This window comes from Boeremia exigua (genome assembly GCF_020726555.1).
Source record: "Boeremia exigua strain MPI-SDFR-AT-0100 chromosome Unknown C7974scaffold_1, whole genome shotgun sequence".
NCBI lineage: Eukaryota > Fungi > Ascomycota > Dothideomycetes > Pleosporales > Didymellaceae > Boeremia > Boeremia exigua.
Window position 1 is genome coordinate 1,207,968 of NW_025763518.1, and position 14,143 is coordinate 1,222,110.

General features: G+C 52.9%; 5 protein-coding genes across 5 annotated transcripts; 2 read left to right on the forward strand and 3 right to left on the reverse strand.

Moving 5' to 3' along the window:
• Positions 1–2,884, forward strand: C7974DRAFT_299429 (beta-lactamase-like protein; the record flags this gene model as incomplete). Its single annotated transcript, XM_046137745.1, has 2 exons — positions 1–146; positions 235–2,884. 2 exons carry the CDS (start codon positions 1–3, stop codon positions 2,882–2,884), a joined length of 2,796 nt encoding a protein of 931 aa, XP_046002661.1.
• A 394-nt stretch (positions 2,885–3,278) lies between these two features.
• On the reverse strand, positions 3,279–4,255 carry C7974DRAFT_9592 (uncharacterized protein). The gene is made up of 2 exons (XM_046147597.1): positions 4,166–4,255; positions 3,279–4,111 (listed from the first exon to the last, which is right to left on the reverse strand). The coding sequence occupies exon 2, from the start codon at positions 4,045–4,047 to the stop codon at positions 3,616–3,618; it is 432 nt and encodes a 143-aa protein (XP_046002662.1). The 5' UTR covers positions 4,048–4,111; positions 4,166–4,255; the 3' UTR covers positions 3,279–3,615.
• Positions 4,256–4,919: 664 nt separating this feature from the next.
• Positions 4,920–6,238, reverse strand: C7974DRAFT_9584 (uncharacterized protein). The gene is made up of 2 exons (XM_046147595.1): positions 5,351–6,238; positions 4,920–5,301 (listed from the first exon to the last, which is right to left on the reverse strand). The coding sequence occupies exons 1-2, from the start codon at positions 6,040–6,042 to the stop codon at positions 5,226–5,228; spliced, it is 768 nt and encodes a 255-aa protein (XP_046002663.1). The 5' UTR covers positions 6,043–6,238; the 3' UTR covers positions 4,920–5,225.
• A 191-nt stretch (positions 6,239–6,429) lies between these two features.
• C7974DRAFT_382499 (WD repeat-containing protein 2) lies at positions 6,430–9,192 on the reverse strand. The gene is made up of 4 exons (XM_046140681.1): positions 8,735–9,192; positions 8,601–8,689; positions 8,368–8,545; positions 6,430–8,312 (listed from the first exon to the last, which is right to left on the reverse strand). Exons 1-4 carry the CDS (start codon positions 8,748–8,750, stop codon positions 6,772–6,774), a joined length of 1,824 nt encoding a protein of 607 aa, XP_046002664.1. The 5' UTR covers positions 8,751–9,192; the 3' UTR covers positions 6,430–6,771.
• Positions 9,193–9,259: 67 nt separating this feature from the next.
• C7974DRAFT_371100 (uncharacterized protein) lies at positions 9,260–10,784 on the forward strand (the record flags this gene model as incomplete). Its single annotated transcript, XM_046139998.1, has 3 exons — positions 9,260–9,300; positions 9,374–9,446; positions 9,507–10,784. 3 exons carry the CDS (start codon positions 9,260–9,262, stop codon positions 10,782–10,784), a joined length of 1,392 nt encoding a protein of 463 aa, XP_046002665.1.
• Positions 10,785–14,143: the final 3,359 nt, after the last annotated feature.

The following is a 14,143-nucleotide window of genomic DNA, read 5'->3' on the forward strand; positions in this document are numbered from 1 at the left end:
ATGTTCAACTTCACACCTTTGCTCGGTGCGCAATCTGCTTCGCCGGCATCTCAGTCACTGCTCGAGTTCGATGGGGGTGTGAAAGTGCTTATTGACGTGGGCTGGGACGAGAGCTTTGATGTCGAAAAACTCAAAGAAATAGAAAGGTAGGTGCTGCTCAGTGCGCAGACTCATGTACAGCTGTATATAGACAATCCAATGTACAAAGAATGAAGCTGATCGCGTTGATTCCAGACATGTCCCTACGCTCTCCTTCATCCTGCTCACACACGCAACCACTGCGCATATCGGTGCATATGTGCATTGCTGCAAGAACATCCCAACCTTCACGCGCATACCCGTCTACGCAACAATACCCGTCATATCTCTTGGGCGAACCCTTCTCCAAGATCTCTACGGCTCCACACCACTCGCGGCTTCCATAATATCGACCGAGTCCCTCAGCGAATCGGCCTACGCATATCCATCTGCGCTTCCTGATGGAAGTAACCCGAATATCCTGCTTCAAGCACCTACACACGATGAAATTGCCAGTTATTTTGGTCTGATAAACGCCCTTAAATACTCACAGCCACGTCAACCACTGGCATCACCAAGCTCGCCGCCTCTCAATGGCCTCACAATCACCGCCTATAGCGCTGGACATACACTGGGAGGCACAATTTGGCACATACAGCATGGCATGGAATCAGTCGTCTATGCAGTGGACTGGAACCAGGCAAGGGAACATGTGCTCTCGGGAGCGGCCTGGCTAGGTGGACCTGGAACGGGTGGTTCTGAAGTGCTGGAGCAGCTGCGCCGCCCTACTGCCCTTATTTGCAGTAGCAAAGGATCAGGCAAGCACACGAACATCAAGGGCAATCAACGCGATGAGACCCTCTTGTCTATGATCAGAGATACAGTTGCGAAAGGGGGATCTGTCTTGATTCCTTCCGACTCTAGCGCTCGCATCCTGGAGTTGTCGTATCTCCTGGAAGAGACGTGGCAGAACGAAGCTACCAGAGCGGACAGTAACAGCCCGCTAAAGGACGCCAAACTATATCTAGCAAGCAGAACAGGTGGTGCGACGATGAGGTACGTACGAAGCATGGTCGAGTGGATGGACGAAGGTATCGTGAAGGAGTTTGGAGCAGGCGGCGCAGCAGACGGCCAGGAACAGGGCAAGAATCGGACTGGTGGAAAAGAGGACAGAGGCGCGAGGCCACCATTCGACTTCAGACATATCACCTTGTTGGAGCGCAAAACGCGAGTAGCACGCATGCTCGGTGAAGATGAACCGCGCGTGATACTGGCGAGCGACACATCCCTGGAATGGGGTTTCTCCAAGGATGCCATCAAGAGCTTAGCATCAGACCCGAAGAACTTGATTGTTCTCACTGAACGTGTCGGCGACCTCGATGTGAAAGAGAAGGGCCTTGGTCGATACTTATGGGAAGTTTGGAACGAGCAAAATGCATCTACAGAACAGGGCTCTTCAACAACAGTGGTTGATGCTCCAGGTCAAATGTCTGTGCGAGCCGCTCGAACAGTGGCGCTTGAAGGTGATGAAGTACCTCTCTATCAACAACATCTGGCAAGGCAAAGACAACTCCATAACACCATGGGTGGCGATGCTACCACCAACATGGAGACTGCTGACGTGGTGGACGATCGATCATCAACAACATCAGAGAGTTCAGAAGATTCAGAGGATATGGTTCACCCACATCAAGGAAAGGCTCTCAACACAACGGCTACCCTTCGTCATGCCCGTAACAAGGTCGATCAGACCGACGCTGAGATGGGTGTTAACATTCTCACTCGTCGCAAGAACGTACACGACTTCGAGGTTCAGGGCAAGAAGGGCACAGATAAGATGTTTCCCATCATTACCAAGCGAAGGCGCGCCGATGATTTTGGAGACTTGATCCGCCCTGAAGAGTTTGCACGTGCTGAAGAAGAAGACAATGTCCCCGGCGAGCCTTCTCGGGCGGATGCAGTGAAGAAGGAGAACGCGGTTGGTCAAAAGAGGAAGTGGGATGGCGCTGCAGACGCACCTGCCGAGCCAGATAGCGAACCCGAAGATGACCCAGATAAGGTCGACGGGCCTGCAAAGATCATCATGGAGTCGGAAGTGCTCGATATAAGGTGCCGCATAACCTACATCGACTTCTCCGGCTTGCACGACCGCCGCACGATCCAGACTCTCATTCCTTTGATCAAGCCCCGCAACCTCATTTTCGTCGCTGGTGAGGAAACAGAAACCAAAGATCTCGCAGACGAGCTACGGAAAACCCTAGCTTCCATCGAAGCAGGCAGCAGCATCGATGTGTTTACGCCCGCGGTCGGTGTCATGATTGACGCCAGCGTCGACACCAATGCATGGTCTGTCAAGCTATCGCGCAGCATGATCCAGAACCTGCGATGGCAAAAGGTCCACGGCCTAGGCGTTGTCGCCATCACTGGACGCCTGCAAGCCGCAAGCCTCGAGCCTCCACCAAAAGAGGAGGAAGACGAGGCCCCTGCAAAGAAGAGGGCAAGACTCGAGGCCACGCCTGCTATCCCTGTGAGCCAGGAAGGAAACGACGACACACCGGTTCTGGACGTGATACCAACCAACATGGCAACGGCCGTGCGCTCTGTCGCTCAGCCTTTCCATGTCGGTGATCTGAGGCTTGCGGATCTGAGGAAGCTTATGAAGGCTTCTGGCATGGAAGCAGAGTTCAGAGGCGAGGGTGTGTTGGTCATCAACGGCACAGTCGCCGTGAGGAAGACGGCAGCAGGCACCATCGAAGTCGATGGCGGCGCATACAGCCTCGCAAACCCAAGGAGCAACGACGCGGCTACGTTCTTCAAGGTCAAGAGGAAGATCTACGAAGGCTTGGCTGTCGTCGCTGGAGGCTAGGAGGGGCCAGTCTGGTTTATGATACCGGCGAGTTGGTCTCCGAGCGTTTTAAAATTTGTCTCTGGTTTTCAAGGTGTGAGGCGAGATGTAGGCTTGGTGGCAAAGGAATGCTACTATCTCGTTACTGTTTAAAGCCTGCTCTCATCCACCCAAAAATACAGCTGACAGCTGCTATCAAATCGAGAAGCTGTCATAAAGGGCCACTCATGTAAACAATATGAACCTTCCGAGTCATTCTACCATGTGAAGACTAGATCGCGATTTGTATCTCCGCCCTCTAATGCTCCAAGACAACAACTAGTGCCAAGCAAGTCACGATTAAGCAACACAATGCATGGTAGACCCGAAGTGAGGAACTATTCAATAGAACTGTACCTAGAAAGGGGTCGAGATGAGTGTTTGTGACATTCACCGAACAATGGCTGAACATAAAACAAGTGTCATTTTCTGTCTTAAAATGCATACTTACAATGGTACCACAGCGCCTTATGACATCCTTCCTACACTCCTGCATCGCTGTCTGTCCTAACATTGTATACAAGAAGCAGATCGAAAGAGTAGTAACCGAACGGGCAACAACCCAATATGCTAGCGAGTGGATCACAAGAAGTGACTGCATCAAAAGACAGCTTCGCTAATCCCAAAAACGCCAAATGTGCTATAATACAAACGTATAGCTCTATACAAGGCACTGTATGAGCCAGGGCGTAGCCACTAGTATTGAGGTGCCTTTAGTGTTGAGTTTGTCGCTGAGTTTTGGGGGGTGGTTCTTCTGTCTCTATGCTGTCTTCATCCGACTCGGTCTCAGATGATCTTTCTCTCTTTTTGCTCAACTTGTGATGCACAGTCTGGACATGCTCTTCCATCTTGTCCTTCCGGCCTTTGAAGCTGCGACCTTTGCCCTTTCTTGCCGGTTTTTTCGAGCGCTCACAGCCTGACATAGGACAGAAGAACTCGAGGATCCTGTCTGCATGCACGTTGGTGTGATGGCGTCTGAAGTCTGCCTGCCTACCAAATCGAAGATCGTCACAACCTGGGTCAGAACACTTGAACTTGCCAGAAGCAAGGACGTGACCGGTGATCTGTTCAGACTCTGAGTCTGACGGCGGACTACATTTTCGGGATCGACGCTTTACTGGCTGATCAGGCGGGAGCGACTGCATTGACGTTGCGTCGACAGAACGCTCCACAACCGGGGCTCGGTTTTGTGGAATCGAGGCAACTGTGCTGTGAATCAGTGAGCATTTAGGTCTGATATCATCAACCTCAGCATAAGCTTACTGATATGTTGGACGTTGTGCGTAGCCACCAAATGAGTTGGGTCGTCTGTAGAGTGGCTGCGGGAGCAGTGTGGGTGTGAGAACTTGTCTAAGACACGGCTGTTAGAACTGGATATTGCACACCAAATTCTGCAAAAACGTTGATATTTGATCCAGAGACGGAATATTTGAGCAGGCATATGTGTACGTGGCAGAATCCTAAGGTCATATGGTAACAATGTTGTATAGGGGCTGTAGGAGGGGGCATGGTCTTCTCTGTTGCACAACCCGGACGGATTGGAGAAGCACGAGCCAATCCCAAGATAGATCTCGTTTCTTCCAGGCATGTAGATTACTGGACCTCATGATTGATTTTGATATGTGGTGACAAGTGAGTCAACGATATAGTCCCCGTGACTCGGTGGGTGGTGGTGAGAACGATGTGAACACTGGGGTGGAAGACATATTGCGCACAAGGACCGCAGGTATGATAAGTGTCGAAGTAGCAGTGTTGCTCTGAAGAATTCCATGTGGGTGCTCGATCCACAAGGCTTATAGTTATTGGACTATGTGCGGCCGAAGAAAAAAGGTGACGACCAAAATGAAAACAACCCACCTTGTATGTTGCCAAATGGCGGCGACTGGCTCACCAGAAACCCCCTGAAGAGGTACAGGCGGTGAACGGTTCCGGTTTTGGTCAAGAGGATCCTGAGCTCCAGGAGCCGTAGCAGTCTGAACCTTGGAAATGCAGCGGCGTAATCATGTCGTGTTCAGATAGGGCGCCAGTGTTGTTGTACAAAACTTGGGAGGTAGCCATGGATGAGATGTGTTCCTTGGTATTTCGAGCCGGATCCTGTGACTGTCATGGAGACACCGGAAACTCATCTCACGAGGCGATAAAACTTTGTTGAATCCAACAGCGGCAGAACTTCCTGTAGCGTGGTGGGCTAACTCAATACAGGTGACTGTGGACGGATTTCCTGTTGACCACGAAAATGCGTACCCTGGTTCACGACGGATCGAAGAGAGGGGCGGGCGTAAAGGTCGACTGTTGATTCTTACCGTCCAAAACAGCCAACTAGTTAAGAAGGTTTACTGTCCAGTCCATGAGGTCGATTATGGTGTCCAAAATGGCAGTCCAGGAGTGTCATGAGGTTACTGAAGCAGCAGTCTAACGTTTCGTTGTGACTATAGTGGAGGAACTTACTCGGATAAATCGTGACCAAACACCCCATTTCCAAAACCATCGATACCGTTCGGCTCGTTCAGAGTACAGTCCACGCTGAAGTTATGTAGAAGGTTATTCGTCGGGCTGTGCTGTGTTGCGATAGGAAAATCTGCTAGAAGCTCAATCGACGAGTGGGGGTCGTATTGGTTGGCGGGAGCAGGATACATCTGAGGTGCGCTAGACTGAGGGCTTGTCTGATGGCTTTGCATAGCGGAATTGGTAGAATATCCAGATCGCGAGCGTTGCATATTGGTCCCAAGTGGCGAGTAGAAATTCGGAAATGAGTGATGTGATATCAAGTGTGAGTCGCCGCCATACTGCTGACTTGAAGACGTCGAAGAATGATGAGACGCATGCGACGTTCCGCGAGACATAGGCGTCGACTGGATTGGGCAGGTAATACCGGTATGCGGGGTCAATTGCTGACCACAAGGCTGACTTCCAGCCTGGTGCTGCCCACTTGACAATTGCAATGCTTGAAGAGACATTTGAGAGTTGACCGAGTCATGACGTGAACGATTCAGTGGAGAGGGGCTGCCTTGACTAGGAAAGCTTTGTTGCTGTTGAAAGCCAGTGATGTTGTTGAAGTTGTTCATGTTGATGCTGAGGCGTCTGCCACCCGTCGCGTAGTCACAACCTTGGTCGTGACCGGTAATGTACGGATGATCCATCGTAAGACCGAGACAAGATTGATCAACGAGTGATGCGAAGGGCTAATAGCAAAACAAAACGCAGATTCACCGTAAACCGTGTCGTGGAAGTGAACTAGTCGTCAAGCTTGGATGTTAGGTACGAGAAGGTCGGGAAAGAGAGACCAAACACTGGGACAAGGCAGCCATTAAGTGCGTTTATCACAGCAAAGCGCTCACGCTAGGGGAGGAGGACTCCTGCTTGGCCGCGGCGATATCAACCTCATGCGTTGTCAAACACCCTTGCGCGGTGGGCGAACCTTGAGTGCGAGGCAAAGAAGGCAACTGTGTGACGCAAGCCACAAAGTTTGCGGAAGAAAGCGCTGCAGGCCTGCATGCCGCGACGCTTACAATGATGAATACTAAGACGTTGGAATCTAAAAGGCCCAATCCCATTTGATGCCAGTACAGGGGAGAAGGACTAACATAGTGCAGGGTTGTAGGTGGTAAGCGGTACCTAGGCTGACTGCAACTTACATGGGAAGGACGGCAACTGCATACGAGGGCACAACAAACCACGCCCCACCACCAATCTCGCCTCATATTTGCTCTCTCTTAAGAGCCGTCGGTCTGGCATATGACTGAGTTGGTGTTGCTTTTTTTCCTATTTCATCGGCATGCTCCGTGACCATTTCAGGCGCACAATGAACGCATCAAGCGTAATTAGCGAACCATTTCGAACCATGCTAGATATGCTATCGTTCGTAGCTCTCACGCCTTGACGGTCCACACTTTAATGCTAGCGTCACCACCCGCACTGAGGACCTTCGTTGCCTTTTCCCAAGCCACACCGGTAACACCGTCCTTGTGAGCGTTGAGCGCTTTGATTCGCTTGCCCGGATCCTCGACACTCCACACCATGACATTCGTGTCCAAGCTTCCACTTGCGGCAAACTGCTCGCTTTCATCCCATGCTAGGCATGTGATGCGGGCAGTGTGCGCGCTCCATCGGTCCGTGATGATCTTCCAGTCTCCGCCAGCCTCATATGCATAGATCTTGCCGTTGCTAGCACCAAATGCAAGCTTAGAGCCGGATGGAGAGAAGGCAACGGCTGAGATAGCGGCCGTAGCGCGGCGAAGCTCTGTACCGGTTTCCTTGAGTTCGGTTCCAGATAAGGTATAAACGTGGACAAGCTTGTCGTCTCCACCAACTGCAACAGTCGAGCCGTGCGCAGCGATCGATGTAGCACCATACTTGACCGGCAGTGAGCCGGCCTTGGCTCCCTTTGCGTAGATGGCTATCGAGTCCGCGGAAGTGACCAGCGTAACGTCTCCCGTAGAAGCGATGCCCTTGGGCTGGAAACCAAGTGAACTTGCCTCACCGGTGAAGATCTTGTCCGGGACGGAGATCGACCTTAGTGTGTCATCCCAGCCTACTGTGTAAAGCTCAGCCTGGCTCTTGGACTCAGCAGCAGTGATGCCTGCCACGTAGTTGGAATGTGAGGATCCCTCAACCTTGTCTGCAAGGCCTGTGGAGACGTCCCAAGCAAGAACGCGGCCATCGTAGCTACCAGTAGCAAATGTCGAGCCCGAGATACCGGCAGATGTGATGTTCTTCTGGTGTCCGCGCACCACTCTGGTCGGCTTGGGGCTCCCGTCTGCCAAGTAGTTAAGGTTTCCTTCTAGATCCACACTGACGATCAGACCGTCGCTGCGGCCGGTGGGCCACACAACACCGACTTGCTGGTCCGGAATGCTGACAACCCCTTCTTCACCCATTCTCCAGGTTTGGATGTTCTTTCCTGCTTCAGGATCCCAGATTCGGACAGTCTGGTCTGCGCTAGCTGTCACGAACTTCTTTGAGTCCTTCGCCCAGGAAATGCCGAAAATGCTGCCGGTATGCACGCCGTCCCCAATCTGACCCTTGGCTTCACCGGTCTTGCCATCGTATAACCAAATGCGCTTGTCGGCACCCACACTAGCAAAGAGCGACCCATCTGGAGAGAAGGCCGTGCCGAACACGAAGCGGTTGTGTTGCTCTCTCAGACTAGTGTTGAACTTGAAGGGCGCACCGTGGTAGAAGACGAGACTGCTGTCGTCAGATCCGGTCACAGCTCGCAGCGGTCGTTGTTGACGGATCGAAACGCTGTTGATCTGTTGCGAGTGTCCGGAGATCTCGCCCACGCTGTTACCGCTGTCTGCCGTGATGCAGTGTCCGAATCGTTCCTTGCCATCACCGACAGCAATGATTCGCTGTGAATCGCCATCCCATGCAATATCGTTGATTCGCCCGGCGATAATGTGGTAGTCGCCTGTGTATCGTCAGCTTCACTTTCTCAGCATCTCCACCACCGCGCTGCAACCCACCTTTTGTAGCGCCTTCGCCTGCGCAATCCCAGACCTTGACGGCTCCAGACGCATCTCCACTCGCCACATAGAAGCCGGAGGGCGAGAACCGGGCAACCGTAGTCTGAGCGGTGTGTTGGGTGTATTGTGTGCTGACGGAGGGGTCGTCGATGGAGCGGAGGAAGATGGATTTGCCTGACTGTAGTACTTTGATTAGCTTGTCGCAATTCAGGATAGGTTTGCCAGGAGCTTACAGCGTAGGCTATCCGCTCTCCCTTGGGGTCAGACGAAAGAGGAGTTGGCTGTCCTCGGGTGGTTGCGGGCGCAGCAGCCCAGATGGCGTCTGCTTTGATTAGCTACTGCAATGCATTGAAGTACAAGCTCTTACCAGATACGAGAGACATTGTGCAAGGAAATTTAACGCTCAGAGCAATGCAAAAGCCGACCGATTGAGAGCTGTGGTGTTTAGGAGTTGCCTGCGCTGTTGCTTGGATGTGGGGCACACTTCGTCACCGCTCTTGTTTCAAGGGTCGGCGGCCCTACGTGCGGGGCCAACGGCATCAAGAACCTCTACTCCCACAGCTTTTGCACGGCATTGGTCAAAGCGACTGGTTCCTCGTTTGCATGGCAAGTCTGTCTTGGCATGTTGTTGGATATATGGTTACTTGTCATACCAGAGTTATGTGAGCAACCGAAAATGACGTCAACCATCATGCAGCAAAGAGAGATATGTTATGACAAGGGAGCATCGAAGTAACGATCAGGCCTTGTGAAGGGGGTTTGAGCTCATGAGCTACGGCTGCGCTCAATAGTGCAACCGCGTCTCTAATTCACGCTCAGCGCCAGATAAGGCGACTGGTGCAAAGGCTTTATTCGCTGCATATGCACCAAGCTCATTAGTGCGTAAGCCTTGATGAGCTTGACTGCAATTAGCCCACACTTGCGCTGGAGATCGTGAGCTAGCTCTGAACATTCGGTGGTTGCCTATTGTTTAGGCTCTTCGCACATGGAACTGCGGCCTTGATAGACTCAATGGGCCGGAGCGACTCACGGAGCGACCCAACCTACCACAACCTAAATTGTGGGAGTTGGTCCAGAAGGTATATCATTTTCTGAGGAGATACTCAATCCATCAAATCAGTGTAACTTGACGTTGCCAGCCTGATCTCAGTCCATACATCATGCGCGTTCTCATCTCCGGAGCGGGCGTCGCAGGCCCAACACTCGCATACTGTCTGGCCAAAACCGGGGCTCGCATCACCGTCGTCGAGAAAGCTCCAGCACTCCTCTCACACGGCCAGAATGTAGACCTCACGGGGAGCGCCGTGACCGTCATCAGAAAGATGGGCCTTTTCGAGCAAGTCAAACGCAGCCACACACAAGAAAAAGGCACTCAGCTCATCGATCCTAACGGTCGCCCATTTGCACCCTTTCCGGTCAAGGAAGGAGAAATTACAAGCTTTACATCTGAGTTTGAGATCCTGCGAGGAGACATGGCCAAGATACTCTGGGAAGCCTCACGCGTGTCCCCAAACGTGGAGTACACCTTCGGCACCACTGTCCAGAAAGTGCTCGAGAATAACGATGCAGGTGTCAAAGTTGAGCTCAGCGACGGCACCGTGCAGGACTTCGACCTCCTCGTCGCAGCAGACGGTCAGTGGTCGCAAATTCGGAAGCAGTGTTTTCAGCCCGAGTCTATCGCGGTAGTCGACAAAGGGATGTATGTAGTCTACTTCACTGTGCCACGACTGGAAGAAGATAACGACTGGTGGAACGTATACTTCGGATTGCAATCGCGCAACATCACTCTGCGCCCCGATCCATACGGAACTACCAGGGCGATGCTTACCATCATGCCGCGCAACGAGACGCAGAAGTCGGCCTGGCAGAACGCCTCTCGGGCAGGGCGACAAAAGCAAGAAGAGCTAGTGAGGCAAGAATTCGCAGACGCAGGATGGCAAGCATCTAGACTTCTCACCGCGATGAGCATGGCACCGGACTTCTACTTCCAGGCCGTCCAGCAGATCAAGATGGACAAGTGGAGTACTGATCGTGTTGTCTGTCTGGGAGACACAGCGTTCGCACCCACGCCTCTCACAGGCATGGGCACATCACTGGCCATCATTGGAGGATACATGCTTGCTGGTGAGCTTGCAAAGGCGCAGGTTGGCGAGCATCCTAGGACGATGCTAGAGGCGTACGAGAAGGCGTTCCGTCCCTTTGTTGAACAGACGCAGCAGATTCCTAGTTTCGTGCCGGGAGTGGCACACCCGGATACAGCGTGGAAGAGATGGGTGCTTCAGACTGCGATGTCAACGCTGGCTAGAGCAGCAAACCAGCCGTGGATTGTAAGGCTGATCGGGGGAGACAAGACTACGGAGCAGAATACTGAAGGATTTCAGTTGCCGCGGTACGAGGATCTTGATGGAGTGCTTTGAGCTGCGATATGCGTGACAGTACGCGACTTTGGGTACTTAGTCGTCTCCAGAGGCTACGCCATCTAGTGTCATTCGCTGAATGAACCCGACGTTTGTAAATTGGAGTGCTAACTTGTGTGGTCTTTGCTGTACCATGGAATCTTGAGATACCACAAAGGGTCCATGTTTTTGGTGTCTGATAGAAGAGATGTCTCTCTGGCCCCTCTTGACCACTTACAACCAAGACTCTTCCAGAACTGCGTGTGACAAATCGCGATAGGAAGCGGCGCTATATGCACCGTAGCTTTTGTTGACGAACTTTGCAGGAAGGTGGTACTTGAGGCCCACACTGCAGCCTCGCAGTCCTGTACCTATGTCTTGTCGCCAACGCAAGAGTACCCAGGTACCACACCATCTCGATACCTACCAATATGCGCGTGTAACCGCACCGCAAAATTTCTGCGTTCTCGCTGGTATCACCTGCCTAAACAGGAACTATTCCAGTACGAGACGCTAGCACCGTGATTTCCGGACGAGGTCTTGGTAAGAGCAAACTCTCGACACCGTGCATATCGAATGACAATGTGTACTTTGGCTCTTGGGGCGCGTACCTGACGCACGTGGGCCGTGCCAAGAGTAAGGATTCAGCCGCCAATCCTCTGTGCAGCAGCGGAATGCATTGCAGAGCTGTGGTTCGTGGACAATTGCGGCAACGGATTACATGTGCAGGCTGATGGCCAAATGCAAGCATGGGGCGTACGATCAATGCTTATATGGAATGCGGAAGGAGATGGGCGTGTTGGTGATGATGTGTTTGGATGAAGAAGCGAGAAGCTGGTTACAAATCCGTGTCAGGACCAGTGGAGATTACTTGCATCGTGTCTTCCGATAACCACGACGCCAGTAGACCATGACGTTTAGTATTTTCACAGCCAAGGTCGAATAAAGGACGATCTCGCGATTGGTTCGTGTACAGTACACTTCTTACCTTCAGTGTTCAGTCAGGGGCTGGATCAAGATACAAATCTACCTTATGACGGGAGCATGCAGCGATTGTGATTGTGCAGCACCGTGGGCAGAGTGTGACAGCTTGAAAATATTGAGCGTCCTTGCGAGGGGACACGACATCACCAACAGGACTGGCATAGTCACCCGCTTCGATTGTCGGCAGTCGGTCGTCGCAGCTTAGACCTGGGTCTAAATGAAGCCTGGCGTAGGTGGCGCCACAGCTAGAGTTGGAGGCTGCTCTAGCTGGCTAAGCTGTTATGCAAAGTTGGCGACAGACACAATGAGCCGCCGGAGCTGTCACAGAGACGCTGCAAATGCGTTCAATGTGTATGCTTTTGTTGGTCCGCGAATTATACTGCTTCCGATTTGGCGTTAGAGCATTGGGCAAAAGATTGGGTGCTATTCAGCAAGTGCGATTGCTTGGCCTACCTTAAATTCTCCCTTGATTCGGTCCAGCTGTCTTCACCAACCAGCATTCGAGGCGACTGACCCGCGGTACGCTGTTCCGTTGGCGCAGCTCTAGACTCTCGCCCTCGCCATCGCGTTCTTGTGCTGCGCCTCCAACCTGCTCCGAAAGCTTGCGAGCAGGCAGCAGCACATATGGAAGCTGGCGGTAATCACACAGGAATCTTTGTATTAGCTTTCCGCGTTGTCAATCTTGATGACCGAAACCGATAGCGCATTGTTGTGGGCTGATCAGGCAATCTTGTGCGCTTGTTTTAAGGTATCGATCGAGTGGCTGACTGCCGGCCAATCCGGGGTTGATCAGTTAAGCTTAAACTCATAACCTGCTCCAACCTTATCTGCGCTTTGCAAGAAGCGACATCGGCTGATCTTCAGCCATCCTGCATAGCTGTTCGTGTTTCTCGTATTGCTGGAGAATATCAAGCCAACGGAGCTCCCTTGACGGTACGCAGGAAACATGGCATAAGTATCCAAGGCGCCTGATACGGATGATGCCATGGTTGCTCACGAATGGCGGTATGCGCAAGTCAATCGCGATTCAGGGTGCTCGGCAGTCCCAATCACGCTGACGCGGCCTCATGACAAGATGGGGCCGTTGTTAAACGTGGGAACGCGAAGCTTGGCCACTCATAGAAACAAAAAGTGGTCTACGGCTTGGCAGGCTTGAGTGTGACCTGCGCCAACGAAGCGGAACTCGGGCCTTTGTCTCGCTCCGGCAAGCTGAAAGCACGCCTTGCACTGTGACTCTGATAGTGGCTCTCAGCCATGCTGCCTTGGGAAGGATGTAACGAGTAGACGGCAGATTTAGGAGCTTGCGTGGTGGGTGTTCTCTGATGCTATCTCATTGCGGACCGCTGCTTCCACGCCCAGTCTATGCAAAGACGCTTGAACGCCAGGCGATATTGACTGTCATGCCGAGAGCCCAATGTAATCACCGCCGGACCGTCACGGCTATTGTTCAAGGAATTGCCAAAAGTTTGCCAAAAGCGAAATTGCAGCAGACAAGGCACCAGAGGTCTTGTCTGTGTGCGGGAATGTCATCGGAGTTGGGCCCTGTCGCGCCGTCAGCATGGTTAAACCGGAACCTCGTGGCACGCAGTAAGCTTAAACCACAGGCACCAAGCTTAATCTATGCTTCTGGCCGAGCCCCTAAGCGAACTGCTAAGGAATAGCAGCTGGTCCATTACGTTACAGTGGAGCTGAGCGGATTGTCCAAGGAGCGGAGGCGCGATGTGCTTGGTTGGTGGGACAGGCGGGCACGGTATCTTCCACACAGACAGCAACCCTGGGCCTGTGTTCGTGCGGAGAACTTCAGGTAAATAGAGGGGCACGCGGCGTAGCAGGCATTCGTCAGCGTCTTGGGCAGTGTGTGATCATCGCCTGCGCTGTTGCGGGTCCTTGCGGAGCCGGCATCTCAGCGGAGCTGACTGCCCAGACGTCTTTGTCCCCCCAAGGCGCCGAGGACACAGCAGGAGTGGGAGGGCGCCCGGTGGTGCTCGGGGGCGTCGTAGCCAAGTGCTGGGCAAATTGTCTCAAGCAGCCAACGGCGCTGGTCCACACGCGAGCGGTAGCCAAGAGCCACAAGACGGAGTGACGGACTCGCGCAGAGGCTTGGGAGGTGTCAGAACTGGGGTCGGAGTGGGCCAGCCAAGCCACAGAAGGCTTGTCAATGTTAAAGACCAGAGATTGGGTTTAGGTTGAGTAGCGCCATTTGCAAAAAGCTTGGCGGCGAGACTTACGGCCTGGGCGCCAGCGATCCAAGCCCTGAAGGAGCATGTGAACAGATCGCTGCGGCCTGCTGGGCGGGTTCCGGCAACAAAAGGAGCGGAAAAGTCGCTATTTGCGTTGATCTGACTGCGACGGCTGGGCACAAGGCTCTGTCACGGCGTACGTACGCGCTGCAGGTT